Below are 22,594 nucleotides of genomic sequence, written 5' to 3'. Positions count from 1 at the left end.
GGTCAGCTCAGCCCCAGTTGACTGCATTTATTACCTGGTTCTCCCCTCGGGCATCCAACCATCTCTTCCTCTGGGGCCTTGGAACCCTTTCATTCATCTGTGTTCATCCCTGCAGCATCCCATGCCCGTAACTAGTTTGACCTCATGTTCCCAGGGCTGTGCCCAGCTCCTCCCCCGCCTGTCCAACCTCTTACCCAACCTCCTGTTCCCCTAGAAGCCCCTGCCACACACACCGATTCACACCTTTAAGCGTCCTGCCCAACTAGCAGCCATCTCCACCGGTGGGCCTTTTGATTCTGCTCCCATCGATGAGCCAACAAATTCCTGACCTCCCTGACGAACTTCCAGGTGCCCTTGTTTGGCTGAGTTCGCGCTCCAACCAGACCCCATTCTTCCAAAACGGGTTTGACCCATCCACACCTCCGGTTCGGAGCCCTTGGATGAGTCTGATCAATTTCTCCTGCCCCTCCCTGTTCCTCGGTACCCTCGCTCCGCGGCCGCGCTCGGCGGCCAGCAGGGGCGGGCGTCGGAGGCGCGCGGCGGGTACGGGCGCGCTGGAGGCGGGGGCCGCGGGGACGCGCGCGCGGGCGCGCTGGCCGGGCCTGCCCCTCCGAGGCGCCGTAGCGCGGGAGGGAGGCGGCGGCGCTGTAGTCCGTCGGTCGGCGGGTCCGTGGGTCTGCCCGGCCGCCCGGCCCCGCCCTGCCCCCCGGGGCGGCTCGGCTCCATGGCCCGCGACGGCGGCGGCGGCGGGAGGCGGCCTGGGGGCCGCGGGGGCCGCTGACCGGGAGGAGGAAGGCGGCGGGGCCGGGCCATGGGGAACGGAGCCGACCGCAGCCGCCGGAGCCCGGAATCCAGCCGGAGCCGGAGCGGCGCCCCCTGCTGAGCCCCGAGCGCTGGGTGAGAGGGGGGCGCTCGCGGCCCCCAGCTCGGGGCCCCGAGATTCCAGACCCGGCCCCACGAGGGGCGCCCCGAGCGCGGCCCCGAGATCCCCGCCCAGGACCCGGTGAGAGGCGCTGGCGGCCAGACCCCGGCCTGCCGTCACCCCACCCTACCCCCATCCCTCGGCTCCCCCAGTCCCCCTCGGACTCCTCTGCCCGCCCCCAGCCAGCCTCCCTTATTGTCCTCGCTCCACCCCGGCCTCGTGGCGTGGGGAGGCGCTCCACTTACGTCGCCCCTTTGCCTCGACCCCCAACCCACATCCTCTTCTCCAAGCCCCCTCCCCCCCAGGCTCCACACCCACCTGGTCTTCGCTGCTTCCCTGTCCAGGGGTGCCACGTGTTCAGGCCACTCAGCCCTCCAGCCCCGCCCAAACTCACCTCGCAGCCTGACCGGCAGCCTGACCCAAAACCCCTGACCCGGAGGGAGTGGTGGGAGTGTTTGCACGTGGGTCGGGGTGCTGTGAGCTGCCAGAGAGCCTGTCTGTGTGACTGTGTAAGCCCGGGAGCGCGGCTTTGTTTGTGAGTGGGTGACTCGGGGCATTATTGTTACCGTCACCCAGGCGTGTCTGTGACTCTTAATGTAGTTCTCTGTGTATCTGAGTGCAGCTACAGTGTATCTGACTGTAGCTGGGACCCAGGGTGTTTGTGTGTGATAGATACTGTGTATCTGAGGGAGACTCAGCCTGCTCTCTGAAGGCCTGCCAGAAGTGCCCCCAGAAGTGTTATTGCTGTGGGACCCCCAGTTAGAGCCATGGCCCAGGCAAAACCCTCTCCTGACATGCTGCCTCCAGGGGCCAAGCGTTTCCCTTTCTGGGAATCAGAACCAATCCTTGAGGTCTTATGGGAGGGATGTCCTGGGCCCCATCCTGTCTTTTCACCTCTTGCTCCAGAGGGAAGTGATCCCATAAACATCTTGTTCAAACTTGGGCCACCTGCATGCTGAGGTCCACTTCCCAGCCTTCTCCCAGATGGCCTGGCCTACTCCCCACTGGGACCTGACCAAAGAAATCACTGCCCACCCCCATGTTCCAGAAGGACTAAATGAAGTCTTGAGTACCAAGTGCTCTGGCATGGTAAATACTCAGTAAATGCTCTTCTTTCCTCAGACCAGGACTCCTGGGTTGAGGATGCTACCCTGTGGGCGTTTGTTCTCTGGGGCACAGAGAACCCGTGTGGTTCTGTACATAAGTGTGTTTCTGTGTTCAGATATGAGCTGGTGTGATCAGAGGTCATGTGCCCATGATCCATGGTTGGGGGGAGGGTGTGAAGTTGGGTAAGAAGGACACTGACCCAAGTGTGAGGGTAGGTGAGGCTCTCCATGTGTCTATGTGTCAGTGAGGATGAGGAAGGAAAGCACGTGTGGGTTAGTACTCAAGTGTGTGAAGATGCATGAGTAGTGAGTTGCCAGGGACCGTGTGTGTGTATTTACAGGTAGAATTTAAGTCAAGGGGTGTGAGCAGGTAAGTGTGAGCATGCACGTCTAAGAATGTGAGCAGTGCACAGAAGGTGGGTGGGTGGCCTTGCCCCTCTGGCCCTGACCTGCTGGGTGTGTCTCTCTCCCACCCCTGCTCAGGCCGGCAGCCGGATGCCCGGGCCCATTGGGCGGGCCGGCGGCCGCCTGCGGGATGAGCAGACTGCTGGGGGGGACGCTGGAGCGCGTGTGCAAGGCCGTGCTCCTTCTCTGCCTGCTGCACTTCCTCGTGGCCGTCATCCTCTACTTTGACGTCTACGCCCAGCACTTGGCCTTCTTCAGCCGCTTCAGTGCACGGGGCCCCTCCCGTGCCCTCCACCCAGCTGCCAGCAGCAGCACCAACTGCTCTCGGCCAAACGCCACTGCCCCTAGCTCCGGGCTCCCCGAGGCTCCCAGCGCCCGGCCCGGCCCCACGGCTCCTGTCCTGCCACCCTGTCCTGACTCGCCGCCTGGCCTTGGTGAGCCTGCGGGGTGGGGCTTGCCTCTAGGGGTGGGCCAAGGTCTGGGGGAGTGGAGTCTTGATCCCCGGGGGCGCCACAGGTGTTGTGTGTTGGTAGAGGGCTATTCCTGGGATTCCCTGGCCCACCCCAGGTAGAGGGAGGGGGCTGGCGTCCTTGGGTTCCGATGAAGACCTAATTCCTGCCCCTGTCCTGCCTGCAGTGGGCCGACTGCTGATTGAGTTCACCTCACCCATGCCCCTGGAGCGGGTGCAGAGGGAGAACCCAGGTGTCCTCCTCGGTGGCCGCTATACGCCTCCCGACTGCACCCCAGCCCAGACGGTGGCAGTCATCATCCCCTTCCGACACCGGGAACACCACCTACGCTACTGGCTCCACTACCTGCATCCCATCCTCAGGCGACAGCGACTACGCTATGGCATCTACGTCATCAACCAGGTGCGCAGCCGCAGCCTCCAGGCTGGTCACCGGCCACCAGGGAACCCCCGAGCACCTGTGGGGAGGGGCCCACGTGCCTGTTGGTGCGTCTGTGCGGTTGGGGGCATTCCTGGATGCCTGGATAGCTGTGTGGACATGCGATGTACGTGTGGGGGTCCGTGCATGTCACTTCGTGCACATGTGGGTTTGCATGTGCCTTCAGGGGATTGCATACGTGTTAGTGGTGGTGGACACACGGCCAGGTGTGCGTAGCCTCTGTTGTGGGTGAGTGCCATTGTTTACCTTTGGTAGGCCCCACCCCATGGTGGTGGTAGCTTAGGGTACACTGGCTATGAGATATTGAGGGTCCTGAGCAGAGAGAGAGTTAGACCTGAAAGAGAGATCAAGACTGCCTTAGGGCCAAGTGCTGAGCACAGCTGAGATCCAGGAATTCAGCTCAGGCTCCAAGCCCACTGCCATGGGCCTGGCTGGGGCTGGCTTCTGGGGCCTGGAGAAGGTCTGATACAGGCCCTCCTCCCCACAGAGAATCCCCAGACTTGAACTTGGATCCCTTTGACTCCAGGACAGTGGTGTGTCACTGGAGTAGGAGCAGGGAGCTGTGAAGCGACCAAGCGGCCCAGTTTAGCCCCAGGGTGGGAAAGTAACCATTGAGATGGGTCTTGAGGGATAAATAGGCATCAGCCAGTGCAGGGACTGGGGAAGGCAAGCATTCTAGGCAAGGGACAGAGGAGACCCCAGGCCCCAGTGAGAGAACTGATCTCCTGTGTTTGGGAACTGGCAGCTGAGGTGAGAGATGCCACATGCAGGGTGGGTAGCAGAGGTGAGGTTGGGAGAACTAGTGGAGGCCACAGCCACAAGGGTCCCAGGAGGCATCTCAAGCAGCTGGATTCCAGCGTGAAAGTGATGGGGCACCGTTTTGTCTTTTTTTGGCTATGCTGGGTCTTCACTGGGGGCAACGCAGGCTCTCTAGTTATGGTGTGGGCTCTAGAGTGTGTGGGCTCGGTAGCTGCAGTGCACAGGCTTAGTTGGGATCCCCATGGCATGTGGGATCTTAGTTCCCCAACCAGGGATCAAACCCATGTCCCTTACACTGGAAGGCAGATTCTTAACCCCTGGACCACCAGGGGAGTTCCCATAGTGAGGTTTTAGGGAGAGGGTAATGTGTGTGTGTGCTTCTTAGAAAGATTGCTCTGACTACATGTGGACAATGGGGTGGAAGGGGAGTGGGAGGTAGGGCGCCTGGTTGGGAAGAGGCTACTGTGTTCAGGGTGGAGGTGGTGAATGTGCCTGTGAGTTGGGCAGGAGTCGTGCAGATGAGAGGAGAGATGTGATACAAGTAGCTGAGAGGAAAGGGAGGTGCCAGGACACCTTGAGGCTCTCTGTCTTGACTGCTGGCCCCATGTATGGTTGCGCCTGTGAGATGGGAACACAGGATCTGGGCCGGGTCTGGGGGAGAATGTGTCTTTTTTGCATGTGATGAGTTTGAGTGCCTGGGGGAAGTATAAGAGGAACGGTCAGCAGGCATTTGGACAAATGAACTGACCTAGGAGTGAAGTCTGAGGTGGAGAGGGATCTGGGAGCCACCAGTATATAGATGGTCCCTAAAACCAGCCATGTTCAGCCTGCCTGGGGTGGGGCCTGGGACCTGAGAGGAGAAAGCCAGCATGTAAGGAATGGGTGGAGAAAGACCACAGAGGCTGCAAGGGTTGGCCAGAAAGGTTCGAGGAGACCCAAGAGAACTTGGTGTCCCAGCACCCAGGAATAAGCGTCAAGAAGGCAGCGTGGCAGCTGCGTGAGCGCTGCTGGGGGAGTAAGGAAGGATGTAGACCGAGAAGCGTCCAGTGGATTTAGCAACAAGGTGGGCCCAGCGAGAGCCATTTCAGGGGCATGGTGGGGGCGGAAGCAGATTGCAGTGGGTTGCAGAAGGAATCAGATCTGACAAAATGCAAGTAGCCAATTGGAGACAACTCTTTATTAAAAAAAAAAAAATTCTGCTGAGAAGGGAACGCAAAAGGTAGGGTGGGGTCTAAAGGAAGGGCTTTCTTTGGGTGAGAGAGAAATGGGCAGGTTTATGAGCCCTGTGGGAGAAACCTAGGGCTCCGGGGTGGTGAGAGAGGTTAGGAAGGAGTGCAGATGGAGAAAACGGACTATTGCTCCAAGGGCTGGTGGGAAAGAAGGTTCAGGGCAAGGAGGAAAGAGAGCAGGTGGGGCCGGGCCGTTCAGGGTCCAGGGGAGCCGCTCTTGCTCTCTTGGGCCCAGGTTGGCTGGTAGGGAGGAGGGGCTACTACTCCTCTCCTTCCAAGAGAGCCTACTTGAAGACCAGGAGCCTCTCTGGCTCCAGCCTGGAGATCATGGGTTGGCACAGGGACTTCAGGGGCCAGCCAGCTCCTTCCATGAAACCCTCCTTCCTCTGGCCAGAATTCAGAGTTTGGGGCTGCATGGCCAGGAGGCCAACCTCAAGGAGACCTGATCCCACAGCCCCATTTCTTGGGGGACTCCAGGCTCACTATGCCTCTCATTTTATTGGGGAGACAAGTGAATTGAGCCTGGTCCCAGAGGCTGCCCAGGGAGTTGGACGTGGATCTACAAGAGCCAGAGGGGACAGGTGGCTCATCTTAGATGCTGGCCATTTGGGGACGTTCTTTGTTCATTTCACTCCATGACATGCTCAGTAGGGAAGCAGTGTGCTCAGGGCCACTCATCTTTAAGATCCTCACTGGCACAGAGAAGATGCCTGGCACCAAGGACAGGGCCAAGGGGCACGATTGAAGGAATGAATGAAATGACAGCCCTAAATTGCAACCGTTTGAATGGACCTGGCATAAGTGAAGCACAGGGGAGGGAATGAGTAATTATACTGGGGCGGGGAGGTTTGCTAACAGAGGCCTTTCCAGACATGAATTTGAAAAGTGGAGAAGGAGAGCATTCCAGACAGGGGCAACTGCTAACACTGAGGCCTGGAGGCAGGAAAGTCTGGCATGTTCTGGGGTTGTGGAGAAATATAGTATAGCTGGGCTTGAGGGGTCTGAGGTCATTGGCCAGAGAGGAGATGGAACCAAATTCTAAAAGGCTTTGCAAAGCTAGGTCTAAGATAAAGAGCTGGATTTGATCCCGAGAGTCTGGAGGCCCCGGTGGAGGATGAGTTGACGGGTAGTGCTAGGTCTGCAGGGACTACTCTGGACAGTGGTCAAGTGGCAGATGTTTCCAAGTCTCAGGCCCAGAGCCGACCTGTCTCCTCCACCAACCCCAGCACGGTGAGGACACCTTCAACCGGGCCAAGCTGCTCAACGTGGGTTTCCTAGAGGCACTCAAGGAGGACTCCACCTACAACTGCTTCATCTTCAGTGACGTGGACCTGGTCCCCATGGATGACCGCAACCTGTACCGCTGTGGTGACCAGCCCCGCCACTTTGCCATTGCCATGGACAAATTTGGCTTCCGGTGAGGGCTCCCTTCTCTGCTGGACCCAGGCCTCCCTGTCCCGCCCCGGCTGTCACTCCCAGCCCCTTCCCCTGCTTGTTGCCAGACCTCTATCTGGAATCCCCTCAGGTTCCTCATTGATGCATGTCTTCCGTGCCCCAGGCTGCCCTATGCTGGCTACTTCGGAGGTGTGTCGGGCCTGAATAAATCCCAGTTCCTGAGAATCAATGGCTTCCCCAACGAGTACTGGGGTTGGGGTGGTGAGGATGATGACATCTTCAACCGGTGAGCGGGGGTGGGGTGGGGAGTCGATGGGGTGTGGATGGTGGGCACAGACTGGGCGGGGCTCTTCGCCCATCCTGGTGCCCACTCCAGCCCAGCTGTCCTTGACCCCAGGATCTCCCTGGCTGGGATGAAGATCTCGCGTCCAGACATCCGCATAGGCCGCTACCGAATGATTAAGCACGACCGGGACAAGCATAACGAGCCCAACCCTCAAAGGTGACCCCCCAGCGCCCTCAACCCCAGCCGTCCTGGCCCCTTACCCATAGAGGTGACGTCCCAGTGCTGCTAATCCCCAGAGGTGATCCCAAGGCCCTGATCCTTGACTCCTGATGACTCCCAGCACCCCCACCCTTGGCCCTTAGTCCCCAGCTCTACTCTCACCCCTGGCCTGATTCTGCAAGTGACTGAAATTTAAAGGTGGGGCTCAAATTGTCACTGAGTAACTTGCATTTCTCTTGGGCCCTCACAAACCTCACTCCAGCCTGAACAGATAGGACAAGAGACAGCAGGCCCAGGGCACAGCTCCAGGGCCTAGGGACCCAACAGAGATTGCCCCGAGCAGTGTGGGGTGGCGGGAGTGGAAAGACACTGCTGAGCCCTCTGAGATTGAATAGGTGGCTGGTCTCTGAGGAGGAAGCCACATGGGTGTCTTAATGCTGGCTGGGAGAAATGCCTGAGGGTATGTGAGATGGGTAGTGGAGAGCAGGAGGCGTGTTAGGGGATCCAGAGCACTCAGACCTAATCCCTGCTGGGCAGCTTGTGTGAAATTCAGTCTAGGGAGGGAGACCAGCAGATACAGCACAAGGTGATTTGGGCAAGGTGCTGTCCTGGCAGAAGAGGGAGTGATGGTGGGAGGCTTCCTGGAAGGCTGTTGTTCAGTTGCCAAGTTGTGTGTCCGACTCTTCATGACCCCATAGACTGCAGCATGCCAGGCTCCCCCGTCCTTCACCGTCTCCTGGAGTTTGCCCAAATTCATTCCATTGAATCAGTGATGCCATCCAACCATCTCATCCTCTGTCACCCTCTTCTACTTCTGCCTTCAGTCTTTCCCATCATCAGGGTCTTTTCCAATGAGTCAGCTGTTCACATCAGGTGGCCAAAGTACTGGAGCGTGGAGTATTCCTGGAGGAGGTGATGGTAAACTGGAGTTTGAAAAGAGTTATTCATTCTACAAATATTTGTCACACACCTACCTTGGGTACAGTACTGTATTCACCAGGCTGATGGAGGAGGCTAGTCTGGATAAAAGGAATCAGATGTGTAGGAGTCTGGACTGTGTACATCCATTGTATACGCTGAGAGCCTGAAACTCTTCATTATTACATTCTGAAGGCTGGGAGTGACAGGAGGGGGGTCACTGCTGATCCCAGGTTGGGAGTTTCAGTTTTGTCCCAGGGGTGCTGGGGAGTCACAGAAGGGCTTTCATGTGGGGAAGGGATGAGACCACATTTGGCTTTGGAAGGATCACCCTTTGAGTTTGAAGAAGGTGAAGGACTGGCAGGGCTGCTGAGTGGAGCAGGAGGAAAGTAGACCAGGCTCAAAGGAATCAGTGGAGCCCAGGGGGTATGCTGCATGTGAAACTGGCATGCACCCGTCAGACCAGTACGAAGTTTTTCTCTGAAGCCAGGGTGTCAGAGTGGGGAGGGAGGTGGCCGTAATGATGTAGGGTTGATATCTGGCAAAAGCATGAAGTACTGGGCATCCAGGGAGCTGATGAAAAAGCAGTTAAGTTAATAACTATGGTGAGTAGGGAAGGGACGACAGGCTGGGAGAAGAGGGGCTTTGGGGTATCTGAGGAGGGGCACTCAGTGTTAGGCTGGCTCCAGAGAGGGATCTGAAGTGAGCCAAGAAGGATGGAGAGGATCAAAACAGTTGGGATGAGGGTGGCAGTGGGGCTTTAGAAGCACAGGCCAGAGTCCATGCCTCGGTGCCATCCTTGGTTAGTGGTATCTGCATGGCCGAGATAGCAAGTTATTTCTGGCTTAAGGAACTCTGTGGATGCTGGTTTCATCTAGCTGGTTGCTTTTGCCTCAGATCTAGGAGTTCTCCTGGATTCTTCTTGCTCTCACCCTACGTATCTGGACCATCAGCAGGTCTTATCAGTGCCGCCCCTGCAAGGTACCTGAGCCGGTCCACTTTTCCCTTTACTTCTGCACTAGTGCAGGCTCTTTGTAGCTCATGTTCCCTGGCCCTCCCTTTCCCAGACTGGGCTAAAAATCCCTCAGTGTTTTTTAACTCACAGAATAAAAAGCTGTTTCCTCTGACTTACAGAGGCTTGCCCATACATGCTCTAACCTCCCAGCTAATCTTACTCTGGGTTTTCTCCTTGGCCCATTAAGCTCTAGCCACTCTGCTGTGCAAATTCTCATTTTCAGTTTAGGGTCAGCCTGTGTGCTTTTACCTCTGCTGTCAGCTTGATGGCCCACACCCACCCCTTCCACGGCAGTCATCCTGTCTGCCGTTTCCCTCTGCTGTCTCCCTCAGTATTCTGGTGTCTTCCTTGTCTATTACTTGTTTGCCCTAGTGGTAAAGACTTGCCATGAGAGGAAGGACTTTGCAGTTCTGTTCATGGCTGTGACCTTGGTGCTTAGAGAGGGCCTGGCACACGGGGACTGCTCAATAAATAGATGGTGAAGGCATGATTAAAGGATGAGGAACAGAGAAGGTGGCACAGAGATGGTGGGTGTGGGGAGTAAAGATGATGCATACGATACAGGACACGTTGTATTTGAGGTGTCTGTGGGGTACCCTGTGTCTGGGTCTGCAGTGAGAGAAAAATTGGTGAGTGTGTCATGATTCTGGACTGAAGGGGGTGAGATCTCTGTTTTGAGGGTTGTTGCAAGAGCCAAAGGGCCCCAGGCAAGTGGAGGGGGTAGCGAGGAGAACTGAGTTACCCCAGGAAGATGCCAGGAGGGCATGAGCCTTGGGCCCAGTGATCCCTACTGGGTTTGGTGGTGAGCCCTGATCTAGACCCACTTCTATCCTGTCTAGGTTTACCAAGATTCAAAACACGAAGCTGACCATGAAGCGGGACGGCATCGGGTCAGTGCGGTACCAGGTCTTAGAGGTGTCTCGGCAACCACTCTTCACCAATATCACGGTGGACATTGGGCGGCCCCCTTCGTGGCCTCCTCGGGGATGACACCAGTGGACAAAGGCTCCCAGTGCCAAGGATTGCCTGTCAGAGGACTGACCTACAGCCTGGCTGGCAGCTGCTCTAGGGTGGATCTCCCAGGACTGAGACTGTGGGCTCTGTTTTCTGAGGGTCTTCAGTAGGCACCCCCCAGCTGCACTTGGAAGTTTCAGAACCTACTTTGGGGGAGCTTCCATCCTGGGCAGGCCCCTCAAGGGTGGCCGTCTCTGGGGTCAACCCTTCCTGCTCCTCCCTCCCCAGTTCAGCCCCCCTCACTGTCAGGGTTGGGTCAGCCCCTGCACTGCCTCGCCGAGTGGCCTGGGCCAGGTCACTCCACCTCTCTGTGCCTCAGTTTCCCCCCCTTGAGTCCCCTAGGGCCTAGAAGAGTGGGAGGTATGACTAGGGGGCAATGTCGCTTCCAGGGGAAATTCTCAGACCTGAGGATCCCCCACACTCCCAGGGGAGGGGAAACCTTTTTCACTCAACATTGTAGGGGGCAAACTCTGGGGTACCCCCTGCTGAGGAGCAGCCCCAGGAGGGGACCAGAGGGGGTGCTGTGTCACGGCCTGGGATCTTGGGGTTGGGCTTTGCATGGGGGCGGATGGGGCTTGGATCAGTTGGGTTCCAGTCCCACCCCGCCTCTCAGAGAGAAGGCAGTAGCCCCAGGACCGGCTCGTGTTTGTACATTGCACAGAAACTTGTGTGGGTGCTTTAGTAAAAAACGTGAATGGATAAGCCCTTTGTCTGTTTGGGGATGGGGATCTGGATCCCTAATCTCGGATCCTGGTGTGTTTGGGGAAGGGCGCCTGGCCCAATCTGTCTGGTCCGGACTGTCCTGGTTCCCCAAATCCCTAGAAGCGCAGGGGTTCACTAGACTTACGCGGGCTGGAAGGACAAATTTTACCCTGCCGCTGCCTCCTGGCCGGAAAAGGCAAGGAAGTAATAAACCCACCGGGCTCAAATTTCTCGGTTCTTTCACCTGCCCTGGCGTCTAAAGGTGCCCGGGGATGAAAGGTGCTTGGGGTCAGATTGATGTGCATGGTTGAGACTTGGAAACCACCTACCACGGCTGTGGGTTGGGCTTTGTTAGCCGGCACCGCCTGGAATGGGCGGGCCCGGGACTCTCTGGGGGCGGGGCTTGGGGCTAGCTGGCCCCGTTTCCCGGGTGACGGCCATGCGGAAGAGGCGGAGCTAGGGCCCCAGTCCCGCCGCCTGGCTCCCGGGGCCGCGACCTGAAACCGTGGCCTCCGAGAGTCGATCAGTAGTAGGGCAGAAGAGCGCCAGAGGCCAGCGGCTCTGGACCGAGCAACTCTAGTCGTGGGGACGGGAGGCAGAATAGAATGGGGCTTGGGAGAGGCCGGTCCGAGTGACAGGCTGGGGGCGTGGCCTGTGAGACCCGGAAGCGGGCGAGGCGTGAGTGGGCGTGCCCGGCCCTGGGCGACTAGCGGTATCCCAGTAACCCAGCGCTCGGACTGGGGGTCCCGCAGGTCCAAGCGTGCGGCCCCGAGTCTGGGGGGCGGCGGCGCGGGCGGGCCATGCCTGGGGACTCCCCGTCGCTGTGGGAACTGGTGGAAGAGCACGTTCCGCTCCCGGAGCGGCCCGAAGTGAAGAGAATTCTAGGGGAGACGACGGTGGATCTGAGCCTGGAGCTTCGGGCAGAGGTGGGGCGTAAGAAGGTGGGCCCCACGGCAGATCTGTCCCACGACTTGGATGATTTGCTCACCTTCTATGGGTCCCTATCCCTGCCCAGTAACTCTCGAGCTCTTGTCGGATCTCATTGTCCGCCTAACCCTCTCCAATTTAACTGCCCTGCGCCTCATTCCCCCAGCTCCCCTGCCTCCCTTCACTTCCCTCCGCAGTCACCGAGGTGTCCCAGCTCTCCTTGCAGGTGGTGATGTTACGATCATTGCTCCAAGAGGCTCGATCTAGCCAAGCCCCTGGATCACGCCCCACCTCTGACCTCTCCTCCCTTCTGGCACCACCGCCCCTCGTAAGAGATCTTGTGCGCCAGGAACTGCGGCAGCTGCTCCAAGGTCTCCGCCGGAAGGCCATCTGTGAGGGCAGGTTGGAGCTCCAGACCTGGGGCTGGGGCCTGTGTCCAGAACTCAGATGGGCTAGCCTGGCAACTGACAAGTGGCCAGGGTTACCTTTCCTGTGGTTCCCTGGAAGGAGCCCCTGAATTGCCTTTATGCATCTTCTGCAGGGACCAAACCCAGGCTTGGGTCCAGTATAGCCCCAGGGTCCTGCGCTTTGCCTTGGAGGAGCCCAGGCGTGATTTGCCAGAACAGGAGATGTTCCAGATGAGAGCTGGTGACCCCAGGTATAGTAATAGGAGAGGCGGGATCTGTCCTTGCTGAGCAACGGACCCCGGCCAGCTGGTAGGTCCCACCTGCGGGCATGGAGGAGCTCCTGGTCTGGGACTGACACTTCTACAGCCACCTGTGGTAGGAGTCAGCCCATGAGGGCTGCAGAGGCTCAGGAGACACGTGCCAACCCTGGGAGCTTGGTTCCATCTGGGTTTTAGAATATGAGGAACAGACTTCCAGACAGATACAAAGAGAAGCACTTTGCAGGAATAGGGTGCACTACACGCAGATATGAGTGGAAGGAAAGACTTCATCCAGTGGCCAGTTGTGCCTCAGGCTGGGACAACCAGGCTGTGAGGACTGGGGACTGAATGAGATAAATGAGCAGCAGCATGTTCATCAGTGAATGGTAGCAACTTACTTCTCACACATCCTTATGAAGGGGATGATGTCCCCTTCATAAGGGGACATCATGCTCAGAAAGGATGATCGACTTTCCCAGGCTCGTACACAGTAAAGGGTGGCAGAACCCATGTGCAATCCCAGGCTCCAGATCTCCTCCTTTTAGTACCATCTTGTATTGCCTTTGTGAAAAAGCACAAAATTGTCTAGGAGAAATGGCATTTGTGTCCTGAAGTCCTGGGGTGAAGCAGCATGGGAGAGTGAGGTTGACTTCATCTGCCAGCAGCTGTTACCGGGACCTCAGTGTCATCAAGGACCAGCTGAACATGTCCCACATTGATCAGGTTGCTGGACACCTGCGGTGAGGCCCCCAAGTGTGTGCAGTGGGGGTGGAGACAGGCAGGGTGGGACTGTGGATGGACCCTGATGTACTGGGACTACTGGGAGGAGAGGGGAGGGAACACACCTGGCTGGGAGACCCAGGAGAGTGGGGCTGAGAGGTGGAAAGGGCAGGGTGCTGATGAGGTTGCTGCCAGGAAATCAGTCAAGTACAGATGCCTACATGGGCCTTGGCCTGAGGACTCTTATCCTGGGAGGTGGGAGAAGATGACACATAGCAGAGTTTTTAAAGCAGGGGCAGGGCTGTGATGCGGGAAAGAATGGAGGCAGGAGGACCCGCAAGTCTAGTCCTATCGTGTAGAAGAGAGAATGCTGCTCCTCAGGGTGGGCCCTGGGAGGCGGGTAAGGAGAGAGGACACTCCCTGCCCAGGAAGAGGCTAGCGGGGCTGCAAGGCTGTGCTGGAACAGCATGAGGGCAGCAGAGGGAGAGGTGGGCTGTGATAGGAGGGCCCAGAGGAGGCTCCTGGGGAGGCCGGGGGTGGGGACCGCTTGGAGGGCTCTGCTGAGATACGGGTCTGCCACACTGCTTCCGGTGCTGCACTGTCCATGTCCCAGGGCCCTCCTGGAGGAAGAGTGCCGCGCACTGGAGAGGGAGATTCCCATCCTGCAGGTGAGCTGCAGTCCTGGGCCGCCCTGCCCCCAGCCCTTCTGCTGAGCGTAGACACCCCTGTCTCTCACCCAGGGCATGAGATCCACACACATGGGTCTGTGTGTGTCTGTGCCTGCAGAGGTTGTGTGAACCCTGGGTCCGTTTTTCCCGTGTGCACACTTCTTATGTGTGTGATCCCTAAGTACGTGAACCCATATTCCAGTTGAGTCCCTAAGTCCGAGGTCAGCACTTTTAGATCAACTGCTGGGTCTGCCCAGGTCTTTTGCCTTCTTCTCTTCCCCAAGTCTGGATTCAGGCCTGCCACCCCCTTGCCAAGCTCAGCTTTTCAGGGAGAGGCTGGTGTTCCTCTCAGGAGTGCCCCCATGTGGTTGGGATGAAGAGACTGCACGGGCTGGTTCCTGCGCCCCACCATGGGGATCCTGGCCTGGGCACCCTGCCCAGACCTGCCCTGCCCCTGTCGTAAGGCCAGGCACTAAGCCAGCTCTCCCTGCAGCGCTGCCTGGAAGAAGAATATATAGGGGCCGCTCGGCCCTCTAAGCCAAGCCTAGAGCCCACCCTCGCAGGTGAGGACCCTAGCAGGCCCCAGAGCACCCAGCACTCTGTGCCACTCCCACCCCCCATCTCCCCCATGCCCCCCCGCCCCCCGCTCTTGTAACACACCCTGGAAGACTGGGCGCTGTGTCTCAGGTAGAACCTCTCCTCCAGAGCTAAAGGAACAGAAGGCAGCCATGCAACAGGAGCTGCAGTCACCCCTGAGGCCTTCCTGTGTCTCCTCCAGCCACAGGTAACCCAGAGCAGACAGATAGCTGGATGGGGCAGGCTGAGAGGCAGGCCACAGCCCCCTCACAGCTAATCCCTCCCATTCAGGCCACAGCCCTTAGGGTCCTCCAGCCAGGGCCCTGGACCCCTGTCTTGCCTCCACGGGGCTGCTGGAGTTTGGGCCAGGCCTCTCCAGTGCTGCCTGCCTGCTCCTCCTCTGGAGCACTGCCCCAAACCTCGCAGCCTGGCCTCCACCTGCCGCTGGGGACGGAAGATTCAGTGCAGCCCCAGGAAAAGGCCAGCTTCTACTCCGATGTCCAGTGCAGCTCCCCAGGCCCCAACCTGAAGGGCTGCTCAGGAAGGAGGCTTCAGCTTCGGTTGGCACTTGTCCTGTCTGCTACTGCCCCCTTTCAGCTTCCAGGGCCCAGCCTACTTCAGATCTAGTCTGGGATGAGCCCTCCTCAGGATTCCACTGCTGTCTGTCTGTCTGGCCCTCACTCTACCTTCTCACCAGGTCCTGGGTGTCCAGTCCTGACTGTCACAGCCTCTGGCATTTCTCCTCCCAGGTACACCCCCCCCGCAAAGGCCTGGCAGAAGGTCTTGTCCCAGCCCTGACTCATGTCCCCCTGGAGGACCCAGACAAAGCACAGCAGCAGCACAGAGACAGGAATAGAAATTTCATTAAAACCTATGGACTTTAAAATCCTAGTGGTGCGCGGATGGTCGGGGGTGGGAGGCACACCATTATTGCTACAGAGGATTAGAGGCGGCTCTTCCGGGGCTGTCACTGCACAGAGGGGCACGGAGGACGGACACATGGACACTCCAGGGCTTGGGGGAAGGAGTTCTGGCTCCAGAGAGGGGCTGGGGCACGTGGGCTGGGGCAATTTGGCACGTGAACAAGGGTAGCCCAGTTTGGGAAGACTGGGCTGTAGCCTGGTGGTGGTAGGAAAGCGGGTGTCATGTAGGGTCCCCTTCCCTGGGGCTCTGGGCTCAAACCTCCTGCTGAGCATCACCCCACCCCTACCCCCCAGAAACGAGTTCTTTGGGTGGGCTGTTGGGTCATGGGCCTCTGCTGGGCTGGCCCTGACAGCCAGTGCTGGAAGGAGGCGCAGAGACCTCAGAGCCGCCAAGTGAGGTGCAGGTGGGCCTGGAAGACAGATTGGGCCTGAGGCCAAGGGTGAGGGGGTGGCAACCACAGATAATACAATTTTTACAAAAATAATCACACAGACAAAAGGGCCGAGCCGCACAGCCTGACCCGTAACACTGCACAGCCCCCTGGCTCCTCACCCTGCATCCAGGTAGGAAGATCTGAATTAGCCTGGGCGGAGGCTGGGGTCCACCCCAAGGGCAGGAACACTGGTCAGGAGGCCAAAGGCTCAGGGCAAGGGACAGGTAGGAGACCCACCCAGAACCTCAGCTCAGGGCAAAGTATGGGGGCATCAGAGGCCACGTGAAGCCCAGCAGGCCTCTGGGGACCTGGCCTGAGACCCCTCCAAAGTGCAATTGGGCCCCCCAGCAACCCCGCCATCACCCACACCCCCCAGCTGCCATCTTAGCATCCAAAGGACCTGTAAACACTAGGGACACGAGCACGAATGACCGCGCTAGCAGTGGTGGCCAAGGTGGCAGGGGCCACCCCTGGCCAGGGCATGGTGGGGGCAGGCGGGGACACCTATCCACCATCTCCCCAGTCTTTGTGTTGGGAGCACGGGGTGGGGGTGGGGCATGCCCCCCAGCAGCTGTGCTCATATCCGGGAGTCCTGCAGACGGCTGGAGCCATTACTGCCCACCATGGGAATCTGGGCCTTGTCTGGGTGCAGCGGCTGGACCTCAAGCCCGTCTTCAGGGGAGGGTGCAATGGTGGGGGCATAGCGCCCTGTTCGGTGCTCCAGGAGGGCGGGACCCCAGTCTCTGCTTGGCTTTGTTGCATTTTTCAAACGCTGCAGGAGAGGTAGGCATGGGGGAGGGACAGGCGGGCAGAGTGCATCAGAAGGGAGCCCTGGAGCGCCATCCATCCATCCACCCCCTTCTGATTCACCTGGCTGCCCCTGTCCCAACCCCTCACCTGGAGGAGGGTGTCCCCATCTGTTCTGCAGAACTGGAACAGGGCGTAGAGTGGAATGCAAATGACAGAGGACAGAGCCATGAGGAAGCCAATGGCCACGGCCCAGCTTGGATACTGGTATTGGTTGTAGGTGATTGGCTGGTACTGGATCACCGAGAAGATGAGAATGAACTGCAAAGAGTGGGGGTTGGGAGTGGGCGTGAGTCCTGCCCAGCCCCACCCCGGCCTTAGGCCTCCTATCAGCACTGCTCCCCTCCCTCTCCAGCTTCCCAGAATAGAAAGGGGCATCTCAGGGAGGGCAGGGTTGACATCAACGTTTGGGTAGTGGAAGCTGATGGCACCAGGGGTCCAGGGTATGATGGGCAGGTGGGCACTGTGGAAGGGGAGGGGTCTGGCTTCTGGATAATCCTGAAGCAGCAAGAAACTGTTCAGCTGCCATGGCCCTTGGAAGTCAGTTCTACTCAAAGATTTGCAGTGGCCCCCAACTGCCTGCTGAAGTAAGGCCGAATCCACGGCCTTTAAGGCTTCAATGGTATTTTCCATCTACTAAGTGTTTTTTGAATGTTTCCTCCAGACCTGGGAGCTCCTGGGATTGCATCAGCTCTAGGTCTTCAGTGCCCAACACAGCGCCTGGCACAATCTTATGTGCTGATCTGAACTGACTTATGCAGGGAGGTGGGAGCAATGGGGGAAAGGAAAGGGAGAAATCCTTCCAGTCTATGGCTGCAGAAACAGCAATGGACAGCCGGGGGGAGCTCCGGAGCCTAGAAACCGTGTCAGGTTGGGGGTGCTCTCAGGAACCTCTGTGGAAAGAGCCGAGGGACACCAGAGATAAAGCCTAGGGTTGCAGCAACAAAAATACTACAGGAAGTGGAAAGATGGGCAGGTGGCTCATGGGCCACCCGGAGGGCCTGGGGCAGTGGGTGCTGCTTGCCAGGAGGCCTCAGCATACACCTCCCAAGCCTTCAGCTGCATCCTGGAGCTCAGGCCCCTCCAGCCTTTTTAGTGACTAAATTCTAGAACTCAAGACCTGTATCCACTCGGGGAATGCTGCACTTAGAGGAGCTTATAACAAGTTTCCTGAATGGAACTAGAGCCTGATCTAATGTGTGGACAAATTCTTTATTTGAGCTGATAAAAGGATGGAGTTTGTAAAAAAAATTTTTTTTAAAGATCTTTTTAGCACTATGAAGAAGTAAAGCCTCCAAAGAAAACTAACAGCCCAGAAGCACGCATCCACAGAGCCTGGCATCCTCACCCGAAGGTGATTCCAGCCTGGCTTTCTGAGCACAGAGAGGATGCTGCGGGCTTTGCCTCAGTTTCCTGGAGACACTGGACCCAGGCTGCCTCCTGCCTCCTGCCTTGCCTGGGCAGTGCCCTGGGTCTCCCCACAGGGCAGCAGCTTCCTGGGAGCCCTGGAGGATGAGCTCCCCCAGGGCAGGTCCTGGGCCAAAGCCGCAACCCCCGAGGGCACAGCACTCGGCCGTGGCGTCTGCCCTCCCCCGCCTCCCACCGCTTACAGGACATTTCCGCTCCTCCTGTTTCAAAGCTGGGCCAGTGGCCAGAGCTGGTGCCTGTGCCAGGCTCGGGAAGATCCCACACCCCATGTGATGGAGGCCTCAGCCCTCAGGGGCCTTTTTTTTTTTCCCAGAAACATGAGCCAAAGTGGAAATCTGGTGCTGACCTCTCTGCAGCACAGAGGAGCTGGCACGATAGGGGGCACGACTCCAGACACTGCCCGGACCATCGGGCTGACCCCTCTGTCACTCAGAGATGGCCCTACCTCTTTTCTGTGGAGGGACCATTATACTAGCAAATTCCTCCCCCCAGCCCCTGACTTCTCACCCTGATCGTAAAGGACCAAATCAGGTTTGTAGTCCATAGACCACTCCTCCTCCTAAACTTGTTTCTAGTGCAGCATGGGCCCAGCACACAGGCTCCAGATCAAACCACCTGCTTCGCACGAGGGCTCTGACTCTTAGAAGCTGTATAACGTTGGGTCAACTACTTAACATCTCAGGGCCTCAGTTTCCTCATCTGTAAAGTGGGGATAATAACGAAACCATGGAGAGTTGTATCATGAGACTTAGTATATTGTTCTTGGTCATGGTGGGCTTTTTCCACCAGACCTCCCTGCTGGGGGGTCTGTCTTCCAGGTGTTGAATACTGGTGGAAACCCAGAACTCCCCCTCCCAAGCCAGCCCATTCCAGGGTGGCTTAGGAGGGTGTCCCGGATCCTGAGCTGATACCTGACTTGCACAGCCTGCTTCTGGAACATGCATTCACACCACATATCCTGAGCACTCCAAGCACCTCAGCTATAAGGGACTAGAGATACAAAAGCTCAGCGAGGCTGTCAGAGGCCCAATGCCAATGTCAGTCATGGTTCCTGAGACTCCTCTGGGGGGATGCCAGGTGGAAATACCAGGGAGAGAGGGTCGGCTCTCAGCTGCTGCCAGCCTATTTTCCCCTTCTGAAGCTGCGCACTGTCTTCTGTCAAATACAGGGCCCTGTGCTCCCTTCCTAACCCAAGGCCAGGGCTTGGGTGGTTCTGAGTCTGCACACCTGTCTGCCTCTATACAGCTTTGCTCAGACTTCCAATAACCAGAGCTGTGGGTGTGGAGCCCCCAGGGGGAGCTCTGGCCTGAAGAGCTCGTGCTCTTCCTTGGCTGGTTCCCAACAGAAAGACGCTCGCCACGGGGGCAGCAGGGGAGGGACCAGCGAGGAACTTACAAAGATGATAGCTGGTGAGACGAAGCGCCAGCAGATCTGGAAGAAGAGGGGTGGTGGGAACCCCAGCATCATCTGGATGTCCTGGAAGTAGTTCTGGTGCCCTGAAGAGAGGGAGGTCAGCAGCCCACAGGACAGCATAAGCAGGCCAAGGGATGGGACATGGAAGGCCGTGGAAGCTTGGGCACTTACCGTAAATGTACATGATGGACACACACATGATACAAGAGATGATGACCAAGGAGAAGCTGGCCGCATAGTTGTCCATCAGCAGCAGCCAGTAGATGCCTGCCTATGGGCCAGTGGGCAGCTGAGTCAGGGGTGCCTGAGGCTACGGTCCCCGTCTCTCCCCTGTCTTCCCCCCATACCCTGGCAACTCCCACCCAGCCTTTCCCTTGGTTCTTACTTGGCTGGTAAGAGGGATGCCCAGAAGGAAGCCAGCCACAGCCACGCCCAAGGTCACGTAAGTCTTTTTCTGCAGGATCCACTCATTCCCTACCTCATCCACAATGGCTGTGACCAACGTCTCTAGGAGGCAAAACTGCAGGATTCGGCCATCAGAGCAGGGGCCTACCCTTGGCCCCGCCTCCTCCCGCCCCCAGCCACAGGCCCGAGTCCCGCACCTCGTACCTGAGTGCCCAGCCCCAGCAAGATGAGCATGAAGAAGAAGAGCAGGGACCAGAGTGGGGAGATGGGCAGCAGTGTGAGGGCCTCTGGGTATGCCACGAAGGCCAGGCCCGGGCCGTGGTCTGCCACGCGGGACACATCCACACCCAGGTGATTGGCCATGAAGCCCAGGATGGAGAAGATGACGAAGCCGGCATAGACACTGGTGGCACAGTTAGTGATGCTGATGATGACACTGTCTCTAATGGGGAGGGAAGCACGTGGTCAGGACATGCAGCTTAGTTCCTCCTGCCCAATGTGGGCCAGGCCCGGAGACTTGGAGACGGGGAAAGTTCTAGGAACAAAAGCACCCCCATTCTCATCTCTGGTCTGTTCTGGGCCTCCTTAAGTGGGCTTGAGGCTCTGAGTCCTTACAGACCCCTGGGGCATCACTGTCGGCACCCCTTCTCTCTTCTGCCTAAGTGTTCTCTGTTCTGCAACGACTGGACCCAGACCCAGCACTGCCAGGATCTCCAGGCTGTGAGCGGAAGGGAGGGTCCTGGCAGGCCAGGAGGCTGCACTGGATCTGGTGGGTCTGGGGGAAGCAGGGTCAGGCTGCAGAGAGGGCAGGAGCAAGGGAGCAGCCCCAGCGCCGGCAGGGAGACTCTCACCGGTAACAGTTGTTGTGGAACTTGTTGTAGGAAGCCATGGTGACAAGGCCGCCCCACGCGCAGCCCAGCGAGTAGAAGATCTGGGAGGCGGCGTCCCCCCAGACCTGCAGGAGGAGCTGCGCTCAGAGGCTGGCGTCTCTCTGCCCCTCCCCATCCCTCCAGGTTACCTTCCACCCACAGCCCACCTTGGCCTCCAGGATCTTGTCCCACTGTGGGGTCAGGTAGTACATGATGCCCGTGAAGGCTCCTTCCAGGGTCACGCCACGGATGAACAGGATGGTCAGCACCACGTAGGGGAATGTGGCAGTAAAGTACACCACCTGGGGGTGAGAGGGGCCTCACTGGACTCCTTTGGGCTCTTCCCACCCCGCTCAACCAGCACGGGTCCTCTGGTCCCTCTTTCCATCCTACATGCTTTCATCACTCCCCCACCAACCCGCCCACTCACAAAACCCAGGCAGGGGAGGCAGGATATTTCTGGGTGGGCACAGATCCTGGAAGGAGGGGGACTTACTTTCCCTGAAGACTTGACCCCTCGGATGAGGCAGAGGAAGACGACCACCCAGGAGACACCAAGGCAGCCGAGGAGGGGCAACCGCACCTCCCCGAAGTTTCCGATGTCATCCGACAGCTTCAGCACGTAGAGCCTGGAAGGGGATACTCTGTCACTGAGGGCCAGCCCCGCCGTCCAGCAACACATTCCTAAGGCCCAGGGCCCAGCCTGGCAGCTCCCTCCTTTCTCACGGAATCCCGGCAGCTGGCTTGTCTGAGATGGGAGCCTTGGCAAGGCCCCAGCCGCAGCCTGCTCAGCCCGCTCTGCCTGCTGCCTCTCCCAGGATCCTCGAGGCCACACCCCAGGCCTGGGCTAGCTTCCTCAGCCCCTGGGGTGTGGAGGTCTCCCTGTCCCTGCTCAGACCTGTCCCAGGTCTTTCCTTTAGAAAGGCCCTCTCCTTCAGACTGGACATACCCTATCTGGTGTCACCTCCTCCAGGGAGCCTTCTGTGACCTTTTCACCCACACTAGTCCTCCAACTCTGATGAGCAGAGGGAGGCAGTGGAGTACTGAGGAAAGACGGAGGCTTCCCAGGTGGCACTAGTTGTAAAGAACCCGCCTGTCAATGCAGCAGACGTAAGAGAGATGGGTTTGATCTCAGGGTTGGGGAGATCCCCTAGAGGAGGAAATGGCAACCCATTCCAGTATTCTTGTCTGGAGAATCCCATGGACAGAGGAGCATGCAGGGCTATAGTCCCTGGAGTCACAAAGAGTTGGACATGACTAAAGCGACTTATCATACACACTGGAGCATGCAGGCCTAGACTTGAACCTGAATTCCTCTCCTGAGTGTGCATGACTCCCTCTGGAGCCCTATGCCATGTCAGCTGTGTTTCTTCAATCAACTGGACATTGATGTGCCAAGCCCTTGCTAGATGCTGGGCATATTGACCTAAATCAGGTATTGTGGGCACTTCCAGGAGTGTCTTAACCCCATGGGGAGGAGCACACTGGAAGTATTACTGGAAGAGGGGAGGCTTGAGCCAAAGTTTCAAGGATGGGGAGAAAGTGGGTGAAGAGAAATGAAAGCACACGCCAGGCTGAGGGCTTGGGTCAGGGTCAGGTCATGACCCAGCAGGACAGGGTCAGGAACCGCCTGGGCATGTCAGTAGCTCAGGAAGGCTGGAGGAGAAGGGGAGGGGAATAGAGAAGGATGAAGATAGGAAGCAACGAGATCAAGAGAAGTTGTGAAGTCAAGGCAGAGAAGTTTGGATTTTATTCTGAGAGCAATGAGAAGCTTCTGGGGGGGTTTTTAGGTCTCTCAGGGCCTCTCCTTGGCTCAAAACCTTGTAGCAGTTCCCATCTCTGGCCATGGAAAAACCAGTCCATACAGTGGCTACAAAGC

General features: G+C 58.1%; 3 protein-coding genes across 19 annotated transcripts in view; 2 read left to right on the top strand and 1 right to left on the bottom strand.

Annotated features, from left to right (window-relative positions):
• Window positions 1-612: 612 nt before the first annotated feature.
• Window positions 613-10,878, top strand: B4GALT2 (beta-1,4-galactosyltransferase 2). 8 transcript variants are annotated; one of them, XM_024984166.2, is made up of 9 exons: window positions 825-897; window positions 1,829-2,011; window positions 2,512-2,867; window positions 3,070-3,305; window positions 6,556-6,746; window positions 6,888-7,010; window positions 7,122-7,226; window positions 9,045-9,128; window positions 10,002-10,878. In XM_024984166.2, the coding sequence occupies exons 3-9, from the start codon at window positions 2,564-2,566 to the stop codon at window positions 10,150-10,152; spliced, it is 1,194 nt and encodes a 397-aa protein (XP_024839934.1). In that variant the 5' UTR covers window positions 825-897; window positions 1,829-2,011; window positions 2,512-2,563; the 3' UTR covers window positions 10,153-10,878.
• Window positions 10,879-11,104: 226 nt separating this feature from the next.
• Window positions 11,105-15,322, top strand: CCDC24 (coiled-coil domain containing 24). Of its 6 annotated transcripts, XM_005204901.4 has the most exons (9): window positions 11,105-11,819; window positions 12,032-12,207; window positions 12,347-12,463; window positions 13,135-13,212; window positions 13,806-13,860; window positions 14,354-14,423; window positions 14,566-14,644; window positions 14,728-14,996; window positions 15,186-15,322. In XM_005204901.4, the coding sequence occupies exons 1-8, from the start codon at window positions 11,679-11,681 to the stop codon at window positions 14,963-14,965; spliced, it is 954 nt and encodes a 317-aa protein (XP_005204958.2). In that variant the 5' UTR covers window positions 11,105-11,678; the 3' UTR covers window positions 14,966-14,996; window positions 15,186-15,322. The 6 variants fall into 6 exon arrangements, with proteins under 6 accessions (XP_005204958.2, XP_002686561.2, XP_059741152.1 ...); XM_002686515.5 differs by having other exon boundaries at window positions 11,105-11,804; window positions 14,728-15,322; XM_059885169.1 differs by having other exon boundaries at window positions 11,105-11,804; window positions 12,032-12,227; window positions 12,316-12,463; window positions 13,138-13,212; window positions 14,728-15,322.
• The window catches only part of SLC6A9 (solute carrier family 6 member 9), a 31,698-nt gene continuing 24,380 nt past the window's right edge, over window positions 15,277-22,594 (bottom strand). For 3 of the 5 annotated variants that reach the window (XM_005204642.5, XM_005204640.5, XM_005204641.5), the window contains 9 exons: window positions 21,212-21,344; window positions 20,883-21,017; window positions 20,698-20,801; window positions 20,051-20,288; window positions 19,827-19,961; window positions 19,613-19,712; window positions 19,424-19,524; window positions 16,691-16,861; window positions 15,282-16,565 (listed from right to left, as the gene is read on the bottom strand). In XM_005204642.5, coding sequence (XP_005204699.2) covers window positions 16,371-16,565; window positions 16,691-16,861; window positions 19,424-19,524; window positions 19,613-19,712; window positions 19,827-19,961; window positions 20,051-20,288; window positions 20,698-20,801; window positions 20,883-21,017; window positions 21,212-21,344 — 1,312 coding nt within the window. In that variant the 3' untranslated portion in view covers window positions 15,282-16,370. 5 annotated transcript variants of the gene reach the window in all.

Source organism: Bos taurus, chromosome 3, assembly GCF_002263795.3.
Source record: "Bos taurus isolate L1 Dominette 01449 registration number 42190680 breed Hereford chromosome 3, ARS-UCD2.0, whole genome shotgun sequence".
NCBI classification, from domain to species: Eukaryota; Metazoa; Chordata; class Mammalia; order Artiodactyla; family Bovidae; genus Bos; species Bos taurus.
The sequence above is the reverse complement of the archived record's forward strand: the minus strand, read 5'-3'. Positions and strand labels throughout refer to the sequence as shown.

Bases quoted from the DNA above. Each gene is read 5' to 3' on its own strand.
- B4GALT2 (XM_005204633.5), top strand. From the start codon at position 2,564: ATGAGCAGACTGCTGGGGGGGACGCTGGAGCGCGTGTGCAAGGCCGTG. The intron at 3,306-6,555 runs GTGCGCAGCCGC...CACCAACCCCAG, and splicing joins GCATCTACGTCATCAACCAG to CACGGTGAGGACACCTTCAA. The intron at 6,747-6,887 runs GTGAGGGCTCCC...TCCGTGCCCCAG, and splicing joins ATGGACAAATTTGGCTTCCG to GCTGCCCTATGCTGGCTACT.
- CCDC24 (XM_059885169.1), top strand. From the start codon at position 11,679: ATGCCTGGGGACTCCCCGTCGCTGTGGGAACTGGTGGAAGAGCACGTT. The intron at 12,464-13,137 runs GTATAGTAATAG...ATCTGCCAGCAG, and splicing joins ATGAGAGCTGGTGACCCCAG to CTGTTACCGGGACCTCAGTG. The intron at 13,213-13,805 runs GTGAGGCCCCCA...TCCATGTCCCAG, and splicing joins CAGGTTGCTGGACACCTGCG to GGCCCTCCTGGAGGAAGAGT.